General features: G+C 46.2%; 1 protein-coding gene across 2 annotated transcripts in view; it reads right to left on the reverse strand.

Annotated features, from left to right (window-relative positions):
• Positions 1-9,171: 9,171 nt before the first annotated feature.
• Positions 9,172-14,289, reverse strand: part of sympk (symplekin) — a 59,583-nt gene continuing 54,465 nt past the window's right edge. For both annotated transcript variants that reach the window (XM_072490224.1, XM_072490223.1), the window contains exons 24-26: positions 13,619-13,708; positions 11,206-11,967; positions 9,172-10,452 (exon numbers count right to left, since the gene is read on the reverse strand). In XM_072490224.1, the coding sequence (XP_072346325.1) occupies positions 10,147-10,452; positions 11,206-11,967; positions 13,619-13,708 (1,158 nt within the window). In that variant the 3' untranslated portion in view covers positions 9,172-10,146. The remainder of the gene's footprint in view (positions 10,453-11,205; positions 11,968-13,618; positions 13,709-14,289) is intronic.

Raw genomic sequence — 14,289 nt, forward strand, 5'->3', positions numbered from 1 at the left:
GTGTGTTTCGAGATGACCTGAGGTTATGAGTGAATTTAAAATGGGTATTTAGTAAGACAGGGGCTTTAAAATTGGCACAAGTTAAAAAAGAGATTGAGAATATGCTTAAAAATGGCATAATTGAAAGGGGTTGCAGTCAATGGAGCTCACCCATAGTGATGGTACCTAAACCAGACAGTACCCAACGGTTGTGTGTGGACTACAGAAAGGTTAATGCAGTTACAAGAACGGACTCTTCTCCTATCCCACGTTTGGAGGATTGCATTGAGAAAGTGGGAAAATCAGCTTTTATTTCCAAATTGGATTTACTTAAAGGTTTACTGGCAGGTACCTTTATCCGAAAGGGCGAGATTTCAGCTTTTGCGACTCCAGATAATATATACCAATTCAAAGTTATGCCATTTGGCATGAAAATCGCCCCAGCCATATTTCAACGGTTAACTAACAAAGTCGTTTCAGGATTACCCAATTGTGCGGTATACATCGACGATCTGGTAATTTTCAGCCAGACATGGAAAGAACATTTAAAACATCTGATGGAGTTATTTGATCGACTTCCGGAGGCAGGTTTAGTGTAAACCTAGCCAAAAGTGAATTTGGAAAAGCCCAAGTCACTTTCCTTAAGGAGTTTCCGATACCCTCAAAACGAAGGGAGATAATGTGATTTCTTGGCATGAGTGGATTTGATCGTACATTTGTGCAAATTCTTGTAGCGTGGTTGCTCCACTGATGGACTTGCTGAAGAAACATCAAAAATTTCAGTGGACAGCGGACTTTCAACAGGCATTTTATGGCCTGTAAGCTGTGATAGCGAATGCTCCTGTGTTGGAGAATTACAAGGGAATCTGTGATCAAATTGAACTAAAGTATCTGACTTTAAAGAGAAATGCTAAGGCTTTGAGAAATGGCTGGATCGTGCAGAGACCTTCTTGTTCAAAGAGACTGTCAATCGAGAGGGATTTCAGTTGGAGGAAGAAGAACAAAAATGGACGATATTATTGTACATGTTTGCATGTGTTTTTTTTTTAAACGAAAAAGTATATTTACGGTGTGCATTTCTTGAAGGATAGTGAAAAGGTGAAAAATGAAACCATCTTGAAGTTGATGGGGTTTTTTTTCTTGGGGGGAGGTGCCATGTGAGAGTACCTTTAAGAAATTGGTGTTTCTTTATCGAATAACTGTAATCAGTGTACCTTAAAGAAATGGGTGTTTATTACTGCAGTGATGTCAGAGTGGGTGGAGCTGGGCTGTCTGTCTGCTTTACTTTCGTTTTTGAGCAGGCTGCTATAGAGTGAGGTTTAAGTTTCGTTTTCAGAGAAGAGCGGCAGTGAACGCCAGCAGATGTGCATGGATCTCTACAAGCTAAAGAGTGTTCATTTGGGTGATTTCAAAGGGATAACTGCTCTCAATAGAGAATTTAAACCTGATCTGTGTTAAAAGGGTCTTTTGTCTTCTGGATGTTGTTTGGGAATTTATTAAGGATTACTTAGTGTTGTATTCTTTGGGGGTTGTATTTGAATTAATGGTTGCTAAGACGTTCACTATGTTTTAAAAAGGTTAACTTGAGTTCATAGAATAAACATTGTTTTGCTTTAAAAAATACTTTTTGATTTCTGCTATACCACACAAAGAACAAAAAAGAACAAAGAAAAGTACAGCACAGGAACAGGCTCTTCGGCCCTGCAAGCCTGTGCCGACCATGCTGCCCGTCTAAACTAAAATGTTCTGCACTTCTGGGGTCCATATCCCTCTATTTCCATCCTATTCATGTATTTGTCAAGATGCCCCTTAAACGTCACTATCGTCCCTGCTTCCACCACCTGCTTCGGCAGCGAGTTCCAGGTACCCACTACCCTCTGTGTAAAAGCACTTGCCTCGTACATCTCCTCTAAACCTTGCCCCCCACACACCTTAAACCTATGCTCCCTAGTAATTGACCCCTCTACCCTGGGAAAAAGCCTGACGATCCACTCTGTCTATGCACCTCATAATTTTGTAGACCTCTATCAGGTCGCCCCTCAACCTTCGTCGTTCCAGTGAGATCAAACCGAGTTTATTCAACCTCTCCTCATAGCTAATGCTCTCCATACCAGGCAACATCCTGGTAAAATCTCTTCTGCACTCTCTCTAAAGCCTCCACATCCTTCTGGTAGTGTGGCGACCAGAATTGAACACTATACTCCCAAGTGTGGCCTAACTAAGGTTCTATACAGCTGCAACATGACTTGCCAATTTTTATACTCAATGCCCCGGCCAATGAAGGCAAAAGCATGCCATATGCCTTCTTGACTACCTTCTCCACCTGCGTTGCCCCTTCTAGTGACCTGTGGACCTGGACACCTAGATCTCTCTTGGCTGTCAATATTCTTGAGGGTTCTACCATTCACTGTATATTCCTTACCTGCATTAGACTTTCCAAAATGCATTACCTGACATTTGTCCGGATTAAACTCCATCTGCCACCTCTCCGCCCAAGTCGCCAAACGATGTAAATCCTACTGTACCCTCTGACAGTCCTCATCGCAATCCGCAATTCCACCAACCTTTGTGTCGTCTGCAAACTTACTAATCAAACCAGTTACATTTTCCTCCAAATCATTTATATATACTAGCGGAGGTCCCAGCACTGAACCCTGCGGAACACCACTAATCACAGCCTTCCAATCAGAAAAGCACCTTTCCATTGCTACTCTCTGCCTTCTATGACCTAGCCAGTTCTATATCCATCTTGCCAGCTCACCCTTGATCCCATGTGACTTCACCTTTTGTACCAGTCTGCCATTAGAGACCTTATCAAAGGCCTTACTGAAGTCCATATAGACAACATACACTGCCCTACCTGCATCAATCACCTGTAGAGTGGGCCGTGTGCCCCCCCATACCACAATCTATTATAAGTTGTGGGTCAGATGAACTCCATGATACACTTTGGGGTTCTCTAAACCCTGGCCCATAACACTCTCCCTGACGAGGCCTCACATAGAGTGATTTCTTGCTGCCAAGCTGAAACTCACCAGGAAAGGCTCCTCGCTGTTTTGACCCTTGGTTCTCACCGATGCTCCTCCGCCATGACGTATCAACTCCAGTTCCATTTTTCCTGGGAGGCCCAGTTCGGAATTCCTGGCAAGAAATATTGAGCTTGGTTCAGAATAAGTAAATACAAGTGGAGTGGCAATCCGGTGATTGCCATTTCTCAGACGATTTGGTCCATTGAAATAAAAGTCTGTCTCTCATAATCGCTGTCTTCAATGATTGGGAGTCTTTATAGGGCTAACCAATTCTGACTGGACATATCCAGATTTCATCACCTCCTACCCTCAACTGCACCTCCCCCAGACTCCTGCCATTGGCCACTCAAAATGCGCATCATCTCAGAGCTTTGTGATTTGTTTGTGTAATAATCCTGAGACCCACAGGAATGACCTAACTGACTCTCTGTGGGACTCGTGCAATGCAGCTCCCCACTGAGAGGCAGAGACCTAGCAGCTGGGGCTCATGAATTTTGTACTTAAAAGCCCGCCTGGATTGGGACCGGGCAGATCGATAGTCCCAGACGGGATGTATGTGCTATGTCATGTTGCGGCTTTTACTTCTGTTTATCAAAGTAAACCTTTGTGTAACATTCTCGGGACTGCTGAAGATATACTTTGTTGTGGGCAGTTCTTCACGTTTGGTGTGGGTAACGTTCCAGGTTTGTAGTGGACAGGATGTTATTTTTTAAAATATAAATATTTTTATTAGAGATGTTCCATTTTTTAAAATAACATAATAAATCCTCAGGATTGGTACAGCACAGTATAAACGTTTGTCCATAAATACAGAAAAAAATTGGAGAACAATGCAGTTGGTCCAACTTAATCATTGAACTAGAATAATTCTCTGATGATTCTAACTTGGTGCCTCCGTGTATGTACTAATTGAGCTCCCAATGCGGTGGGGAATCCAGAATTGACCAAAAATGGGATCGGCTGGGAACTCGATTCTACAGGCCCGCATGATTCTCCAGCTCTTTTGGGCGGAATTCACTTGGGCTAAATTTGGTGCAGGTATTTTTGACCGTGGCTCTGGTGCAGTGGATCTCGCAGTGGGTCAAGGGAGTAACTGTTTAAGAGAATTGCCCCCAAAGTCCATCAAGGCCCCCCCCCCCCACCACATGCAAATCCTGACGCACTCCCACCGGAACACCCATAAGAGATCCCCACCTGTCGCTACCCATGAGAGACCCCCAACAAAATGTCACCATAAGAGAGACCCCTACCAGAACCCCCCCCCATGAGAGACCCCCATCAGAACCCCCCATAAGAGAGGCCCCCATCAAAGACCATCCATACAGAGACCCCTGCCTGGAAGCTGTCCAGAATGATAGACCACATCAAAGGCAACTAAGTGCTTCCTACACAGAAAGAGGAAGTGAGAGCACTTAACTGCCTTTAATGTGGTCCAATTACTGTCAATCATCGCCAGTGTTTAGAAACATTGTGGTTAGTTTCACAGCTGAGGTCCATTCTCGCTGGAAGGGAAATGAAATTAAACAATCCAGACAACGAGCTGTGAGCAAGCTGTCAATCACAGCCTATTAAAACCAATTCCTACTGATATGAACGAAAGCCTTTCAGAAAAAGATCTGAGGGGTTTAAACCCAGCTGATGTGGTTTTTGCTTTCTAATCTCTAGCCATGAGCATATTGTCCCCTGCTGCATGCCCCTCACAAGACAAAAAAGGAAAAGGCTGCTCATTCAAAACCTCACACCACCTCCCAGACATCCAGGCCAAGAAGGTACATCCCAACCAAAGGGGAGTGACAGAATGCTGCCCTCAGTACAAGACATGTCTTGGCATTGTACACTCGTATGCAGGAGCCAGCACACCAAGAATACCCACACCTAAGCAAGACTCGCTACACAACCAACTTACTTCTCACCAGCCATATTATGGGGAAGGGTGACCTACTCCACCACCCAACATAACCTCCAGCCCTGTTGACACTGGAAGATTTACACCATCCTCCACTGAGATAACCCCACCAACGAGCAGAAAAATTGTCGAAATACCCACCAACTGGGCGTCTTAGAATGGATACTATTCTCGCCTGCTCTCACCCCTCAACACAGTAGGGAACACCTCGAGGTACATTACATCATCTGTATCAGCGACCGACTCACCCAAGCAAGTAACCCCATGAAAGGAGGAACACCAGGATTAACTAAATAACTTCAGACCAGGCCCATTGCTGTACACCATCGCAAAAAGGACACCAAGGCAGAACAGCAAACCCTCACCTGAAACGGGACACTCTCCCTTTGGGGGCCCAGGCCTCAAGGAGGACAGCAATCTCGAGGTCCCTAAGACAACTTGGAAGAGGGTGCCAAACTCCTCCACTCAACCTTTCCTCCAACCAAAGAAAATCTCCAACAATGCTGATCCACAGCACTCAAACTCTCACTCAGGCCTTGAAGCCCACAGGTTACTACCTCCCTAGCTTGAGAAGAGCAGCAGTCCTGGAGCCCCAAAAGGAGACAACCTACTCCACCACCCAACATAACCTCCACCTGACCCAGGTCAACATGGTTTCTTCTGCTCTAGCCTACCGAATCAAGTGACCATTGACACTACCCATGCATAGAACCGCAACAATGCAGGAGGCCAATTGAGACTGCATCGACCCTCTGAAAGAGCACCCTACAAGGTCCACTCTACCATCCTAGCCACGTAATTTAACCTGCACATCTTTGGACTGTGGGAGGAAACCCATGCAAGACATGCGGTGAACATGCCAACTCCACATAGTCACCCAAGGTTGGAATTGAATCCAGGTCCCTGCCGCTGTGAGGCAGCAGTGCTGATCACTGTGCCAACATGCAGCCAAGTGAATATTGAAGACCAACCCATGGAAGACTTGTCAATTAAAATATTAACCAGCTACACCCAGGCATGCACCATTATACAATTCCCCTGACTCCAACAACACGAGACGCCAACCACAAAGAAGAATCATAACAAACCCAGTATTTACTAGGATTTATGATCTGTCCAGACGTTTATAGGAGATAAGCAACGATTCCATAATCCTAAATTAACATAGAAAGAAAATACATGGTTCTAACTGGGGGCTTTCCTCACCCACAATGAGGACTTACATTGCCATACCACCCAACGTCATACCAAACTATCCTCTCGTCACTGTGATGTGGCGCTACTCATCCTCTCTATGAATTAAGTGACGGGTACCTAAAACGTACGCCCGCTTTGTAAATGCAAGGGTTAAAGAACATTAAAAAAAGAAAACTAGGTAAATACTGCACAAATCTCATGTCACCGTAACAGGATAACAGGCAGCAACTGCCTCGGTGCTCATATATCGTACATCCTTGGGAGGTTAGGTGGATTGGCTATGCTAAAGTCATCTTTGTCTACAGGAATAGTGCCAGAGGACTGGAGGATAGCAAATGTTGTCCCCTTGTTCAAGAAGGGGAGTAGAGACAACCCCGGTAACTATAGACCAGTGAGCCGTACTTCTGTTGTGGGCAAAATCTTGGAAAGGTTTATAAGAGATAGGATGTATGATCATCTGGAAAGGAATAATTTGATTAGAGATAGTCAACAACGTTTTGTGAAGGGTAGGGCGTGCCTCACAAACCTTATTGAGTTCTTTGAGAAGGTGACCAAACAGGTGGATGAGGGTAAAGCAATTGATGTGGTGTATATGGATTTCAGTAAAGCATTTGATAAAGTTCCCCACGGTAGGCTACTGCAGAAAATACGGAGGCATGGGATTCAGGGTGATTTAGCAGTTTGGATCAGAAATTGGCTAGCTGGAAGACACACGGTGGTGGTTGATGGGAAATGTTCAGACTGGAGTCCAGCTACTAGTGGTGTACCACAAGGATCTGTTTTGGGGCCACTGCTGTTTGTCATTTTTATAAATGACCTGGAGGAGGGCGTAGAAGAATGGGTGAGTAAATTTGCAGGTGACACTAAAGTCGGTGGAGTTGTGGACAGTGCGGAAGGTGTTACAAGTTAGAGGGACATAGATAAGCTGCAGCGCTGGGCTGAGAGGTGGCAAATGGAGTTTAATGCAGAAAAGTGTGAGGTGATTCATTTTGGAAGGAATAACAGGAAGACAGAGTACTGGGCTAATGGTAAGATTCCTGGCAGTGTGGATGAGCAGAGATCTCTCGGTGTCCATGTACATAGATCCCTGAAAGTTGCCATCCAGGTTGAGAGGGTTGTTAAGAAGGCGTACGGTGTGTTAGCTTTTATTGGTAGCGGGATTGAGTTTCGGAGCCATGAGGTCATGTTGCAGCTATACAAAACTCTCGTACGGCCGCATTTGGAGTATTGCGTGCAATTCTGGTCGCCGCATTATAGGAAGGATGTGGAAGCATTGGAAAGGGTGCAGAGGAGATTTACCAGAATGTTGCCTGGTATGGAGGGAAGATCTTATGAGGAAAGGCTGAGGGACCTTAGGCTGTTTTCGTTAGAGAGAAGGTTAAGAGGTGACTTAATTGAGGCATACAAGATGATCAGAGGATTGGATAGGGTAGACAGTGAGAGCCTTTTTCCTCGGGTGGTGATGGCTAGCACGAGGGGGCATAGCTTTAAATTGAGGGGAGATAGATATAGGACAGATGTCAGAGGTAGGTTCTTTACTCAGAGTAGTAAGGCCGTGGAATGCCCTGTCTGCAACAGTAGTGGACTCGCCAACACTAAGGGCATTCAAATGGTCATTGGATAGACATATGGACAATAAGTGAATAGTGTAGATGGGCTTTAGAGTGGTTTCACATGTCGGCGCAACATCGAGGGCCGAAGGGCCTGTACTGCGCTGTAATGTTCTATGTATCCAAAGATATGCAGGTTAGATGGCTTGGCAATGCTAAATTGTTCCTTAGTGTCCAAAGATGTGGTTAGGTGGATTGGCTATCCTAAATTGCCCCAGTGTCCAAATGTGTGGTTCGGTTGATTTACAGGTGGGGTTATGGGGATAGGGTGGGGGGAACAAGCCGAGGTAGCCTTCCAGAGGGTGGGCGCAAACCTGATGGGCCAAATGACCTCCTTCTTCACTGTAGGGATTCAATAGACTTCGGGGAGATGTAAGACACAGGGAGGAGAGTTTATGATAACCTCAGGTCCTGGGAGCTTTAAAAAATAAATTTAGAATACCCAATTATTTTTTTCAATTAAGAGGCAACCCACGCAGACACGGAGAGAATGTGCAAACTCCATACAGACCAAGTCCTGTTTTTTTTTCAGATTTTAGACCCTTAAGGGTCTCGTACTCTATTTTTCCGTATCAATTTTTTAATGGCCTTTTAGGGGTTTCTAAAACATTCCCGATCCTCAGGCTCAGACTCATTAGTAATTGTTGCAACATGGTAAGCCTCTTCTTCTAACCTAGTACTATTCACAATTTCCTCAGTAAGCCATGGATGGATGTTTTTTGCTGTTTATTTTGCTTCTTCGTGGGTGTAATTTTGTTTTACATTTTGGATTGTTTCTTTAAGTGAATCTGACTGTTTATTCATCCCCATACCTTTTTAGTCTATTTAACCAATCCACCTGAGTCAGCTCTCCCCTCATACTGCTTTGACAAAGTCATCCAGATCCGAAACGTCAGCTCTCTCATCTATGCACAGATACTGTCAGACCTGCTGTGATTGCCTGGTAATTTCTGTTTTTGCTCCCTTCATACTGATGTAATTGGCTTTAAGTTTTCCAAATTGAGTGTTTTTATTAAAAAAAAAACACCTCATCCCCTTTACCCACACCTGCTTTACCCTCCTTCCCTCACACTCCCTTCGCCCTCCTTCCCTCACATCCCCTTCGCCGCCTTCCCTCACATCCCCTTCGCCGCCTTCCCTCACATCCCCTTTGCCTTCCTTTCCTCACATCCCCTTTGCCTTCCTTTCCTCACACACCCATTGCCCTCCTTCCCTCATGCCCTCCTTCTCTCACACACCCTTTGCCCTCCTTCCCTCACACCCTTAACCATCCTTTTCTCACACCCCTTTCACCCTCCTTCCCTCACGCACCCTTCACCCACTTTCCCTCTTGGGAAGGAGAGGGGAGGCCTGGGGGGAGGGGGGCGGAGGGGAGGCCAGGGATCAGCAATCCAACATCACCATTCTGACATACAGTCCACACATGTTTAAATTCGGACACTGACTTCCATTTGGAAATTCGAACACTCCAATCTTTTATTCATTTCACATTCTTACAGCTTCAGATGTAAAGTTTGACAGCACACTGGTCTCACTCCACAGATTTGACAGAAACTGAAACCAGCCTCCCCTCAATTTTTTATATTTTTAAATAAAAAACAAAATGTTTTCACTTGAGTTTAAAAGGAATCAAGACTCTTCACAAACATTTTAGGATCGAACTGCACTAGGTTTTAGCTAAATCGGTTACAAATGCACATGGAATATAACCAGCTCCAGAGTGGGCAGAACACAAAGTGATCAGGCTGAACATAACAGGAGGAATTCGGAAGCAGTTGGTGTGCATGTTTAATCCAGAATTGATCCCGACTCCCAACAACCACCAGGATCAGTTCTGCATTTTGCACTGGTGTAGACGTGCTGAGAATCGGCTTGGTGGGATCACCCACATCGAGTCGACTGGAATCCTCTGGGAATAGAGCCAGTCCAACATTTCAAAGAGGGCTCATGCTCACAATCAGCCTCAAAGGGCATCGAGAGTGAACTGGGTGATGGCAGTCGAAAGGTTGTGGGTTCAAGCCCCCATTCCGGAGGTCCCAAACCTGTAATCAGAACACTTGGGTGCAGTGACGAGGGAGTGTCGCAGTGTTAAAGAAGCCTGTCCCGTTGATGTGAACAATTTCAGGCCATCTAAAGAGGAACAGTACTGGAAGACAATCCTCCCTCAACCAACACCATCAAAACAGACAGACATTTATTTAACTGCTGCCGTTTGGACCTAGCTGTTGTTTTAAAAAATAAAAACTTAAATTGGTCCTTGCATTGATTAAAGTCTGGGAAAATGAAGATTCACTAAGATCACAGGTTTCAATTGCCTCAAAGTGTGGGGTTTAACTGTCTCAGCCAATATTTGGTGCTATCAATAAACGATCTGAGATGAGGCAACTATGTAAACACTAATGGTTGAAATTTCTGGTCAATTTCTTCAGTTGCTTTTCCGCAAAGCAGATTTGCGTTTGGTGATGGGCAGCTGGGCATCATTTTCGACTGCCTGCTCCTCGGAGTCCTCGACAACCTTCTCCTCAGACATCTCACCCTCAATGCCTTGCTCCATCGGCTCCTCTGGTGGGTTAGCCGACTGATCGGTGCCTGGCACTGGCTTGTCCGCCGGCACTGGCTCATCCCGGACCAGAATCACCTGCTCGGTGATGTCCCCGTGGTCTCGTGCCACCAGATGTCCCACTTCGTGGAGTACTGGCTGGTGACCGGTGCGCTCTCCTGTGACCGAATCCTGTTTTAGAAGCAAAGAACAGCGTCACCAAGTTGTGAAAGTCATCTCCCTGCTTCCCGATCGCAACTCAAGTACCACCCGCCGTCCCTGGGCACATCCCAGGCAACAAACCCCCTCCCAGCGAGCACCACACAGCGCCTGGAAATAACCCAGGCGACATCCCAGTACAGAAGGTATAAAGTTGCCCCAGACTGAGCTGCGAAAGCACAAGGGGTCAAACAGTATTTCCTAGAGGTGCGCTAAAACAAAGCAGACTGAGCTGCCCTTTTGATAAGACTGCGGTATGCATCCCTGGAATCAAGCTGACCGTCATTGCCTGCCTATCACACTGCACAGGAATGTGCTAAAATTATTTCATGGGAAGTGGACATCACTGGCAAAGCCATTAGTTTCCCACCCTAGTTGACCTAGAACTCAGTGGTTCTCTCGGCCATTTCAGAGGGATATTTTAGAGTCAACCACATTGCTGTATGACTGGAGTCACATTTGGCCAGAATGGGCAAGGACACCAGATTTCACTAAAGGGAAATCAGTGAACCAGATGGGACCATTGGTAATGGTTTTATGGTGATCATTAGATTTTAGTATCAGATTTAAAAAACATTTATTCAAGTTTCACCAGCTGCCATGGTGGGATTTGAACGTGGGTCCCCAGAGCATTGCAGTGGGTCTCTGGATTACTTGTCATGTGACAATACCACAACCACCTTTCCGAAGTGCTGTTATCTGAACTACAATCTGTCCTTCACGTACATTATCCATGATGACCATCCCGTGGGATGTCTCATCCAAAGCCATCGGTCCCTCCTCCTCATCCTTCACATTGATGATGATTGTCGGGTTCTCGGTCTCTCTGCTAACAGCTGGATCTGAAACACTGCAGCTGACGTCCATTGGTTCATCCTTTTGTGCTACCGCAGAGGTTGTGATCGGTTGACTTGGGACTGCCTGGCTGAGGGTGGCCAAAATGGCCTGGGTGGGAGACTTGGAGACAGCCTGGCTTAGGGGGGCTGAAATAGACTGGGTGGGAGACTTAGAAGCAGACTGGCTGGAGGTCCCCGGGGCAATCAGGCTCGGGGGGGCCGGCACAGTCTGGAGAGGGGGGGCCGGCACCGTCTGGAGAGGTGGGGCAGGGACTGTCTGGAGAGGTGGGGCCGGGACTGTCTGAAGAGGGGGGGCCGGGACCGTCTGGAGAGGGGGGGCCGGGACCGTCTGGAGAGGGGGGGCTGGGGCAGTCTGGAGAGGTGGGGCCGGGACAGTCTGAAGAGGGGGGGCCGGGACAGTCTGAAGTGGAGGGGCCGGGACAATCTGGAAAGGGGGTTCTGGGACAGTCCGGAGAGGTGATTCTGTGACAGTCCTGAGAGGGGGGGCCGGGACAGTCTGGGAAGCCAGCTGCTGCTGTTGTCTGAGTTTCTGTTCCTCCTCCAGTTTTCTCTTCAAGGCCTTCTCTTGTGCCAGGCGCATGGTGATCAGATCCTTCTGTGTATGAGCAATGGTCAAATGCTGCACTTCCTCCTGTAACACAGCAAGTAACAGCCCAAATTCAGGACATTCAAGAATCAATTGGGTTTTAACGACAATGAGGAAAATGTCATTATTTTATTTCCTGGCTTCAACACACAATAGTCATGTCTTTTTCAATTCATAACTTGTCATAGTGAGGTTTTAACTCAACCTCTGGGCCACTGTATATGTTGTCCTGGCTCAATGTACAACACACTGTCAGATGCTTCGGAGTTCAATTCCCATCCCAGAGACTAGAGCATAAAATCTTAACTGACCTTCAGTGCAGTACTGATGGAATGCGACACAGCCAGAGGCACTGTCCTTCAATGAGACATTATATATAGACACATTTATTGATGATAACTGCAACTGCACTCCAGAAGTAATTCACTAGTTGTGAAATATATTTGGCTGTCTTGAGAAAATAATATGGTCAAAACTAAAAGTTCTTCTCCAACATCCAGAATGGAACATTCCAGCTTCTCACACTGCCGAGTGTGAAATCTAACTGCCCCTCACACCCAGAGCGTGAAGTATCACAGTCCCTCATACACAACGCATGAAAACTCAGAATCTGATGGCATGTAAAAAATGTTACAGCCCCTTGTACGCCTCACTGCGCCAGGGACCCGGTTTCAATTCCAGCCTTGGGTGACTGTGTGGAATTTGCACATTCTCTCAGGGTCTGCGTGGGTTTCCCCCGCGTGCCCCATTTTCCTCCCACAGTCCAAAGATGTGCAGGTGAGGGGCATTGGCCATGATAAATTGCCCCTTGGTGTCCAAAAAAAGGTTAGGTGGGGTGATGGGGCCCAGATAGGGTGCTTTTTCAGAGGGTCAGCGCAGACTCGATGGGCTGAATGGCCTCCTGCACTGTAGGGATTCTGTAAGTGTGAACCGTGTTGCCAGAAACATTGACCTGATAAATAACCATTTAAAATTAGGTGGAATTAAAAGAACAGCAGAAGTGGCTGAATTTGTAAACGTTAGTTGTGACTGAATTATTTTGAATAGTCTAAACAGAACAAACGGAAGGAAGTGTTTTTGTCTCGGACTCCAATTCTTTCCATGTACATGGACCTTTGAGTAGGTGGCCTTGTGACACACTGGGTAGCGACCCTGCCTCTGAGTCAGACCTGACGGCCAAGAATGTTGTGTACATAACACGGCCAGAAGACAGAGCATCAACATACAAATCCTTCTAACACATACCAATGGCAAGCAGGAGAGATTCCTGGTCAGCCATGTGATGGAAAGCGGTGCCTCTACCGTCACTATCCATAGTAGGGGTGGATTTGTGACCTGCTGCCTTGCCCTACCCCTGGGGAAGATAACTGTTCTGTGGGTTAGGCCTCAAGGTGATGATGATAATAATGGATATCCAACTCTGCTCAGCCCATTTCCGTAGTCACCCTTTCAAAGTACCCGCACCGGTATTCAATTTCTAACTATTTCAACAAACACTGACCCTCAGCCATCTTGTCTGAAACTTTGGAAAAATTATAAAATGCCGAGGGGTTCAAGTGCCATACTGTCCCAGCACTCCGTCCGAACAGCGCATGACTATTCATGGGAATTGGCAAAGTCAGGATAATATATCCAGTTTCATTTAATTATTTTAGGGAAGTTAGGCCGAGTTAATAAAACTTTGTCCAGCACATACCTCATTCATTGGCTTAGGCTCCATTGACTCCACATCTGGCTTTGAGTTGACCTCCAGCACAGTCATTATCGACTTCGGAATGTGATTTTGCTGGAAATGAAGGATAAAAGGAGTGAAAAGTGGGTTCTTCAACAGCAGCAGCCTGTGTAACCGATAAACACTGCCACCGAAACCTGGGGCTTGTCCCTAGCAGCTGATCAGTTCAAATTGTCAGCAGTGATATTATCGGTCCTGTGTTTCTGCCTATCCTCCATGTTACTCAACAATTAGACCCACGTCCTGACCATATTTTCTGGATCTCTTGTCTACAATGAAGTTTGTTAACGCAAGCACTCCCCCACTGCATCAACCAGTTTGCCCCTCCCCAACCAAAGAAAGACCCGGCCCCGCCCCAGGAGAACTCACAACCTGCAAACTCGAATCATTCACTTCTAAATGAGCCAGTTAGGGGGTGGGAGAAGCCCATAGATTACATGCCCCAAGGAATGCATTCATTCACCTAACCCCTCCTTACTCCAGGGAATTACACTATTTCAGAGTGCCTCTGTGAAGCACCGAGAGGGGTTTCATGTTCAGGTTTCTCTCCCAAATATGTATTGTTTAATGCATGAAAGAATAGCTTGGGTACAGAAAAAGAAACAGGGTAAAGGGTGTATTTGGAATTGGCCCTT

Source organism: Scyliorhinus torazame, chromosome 25, assembly GCF_047496885.1.
Source record: "Scyliorhinus torazame isolate Kashiwa2021f chromosome 25, sScyTor2.1, whole genome shotgun sequence".
NCBI lineage: Eukaryota > Metazoa > Chordata > Chondrichthyes > Carcharhiniformes > Scyliorhinidae > Scyliorhinus > Scyliorhinus torazame.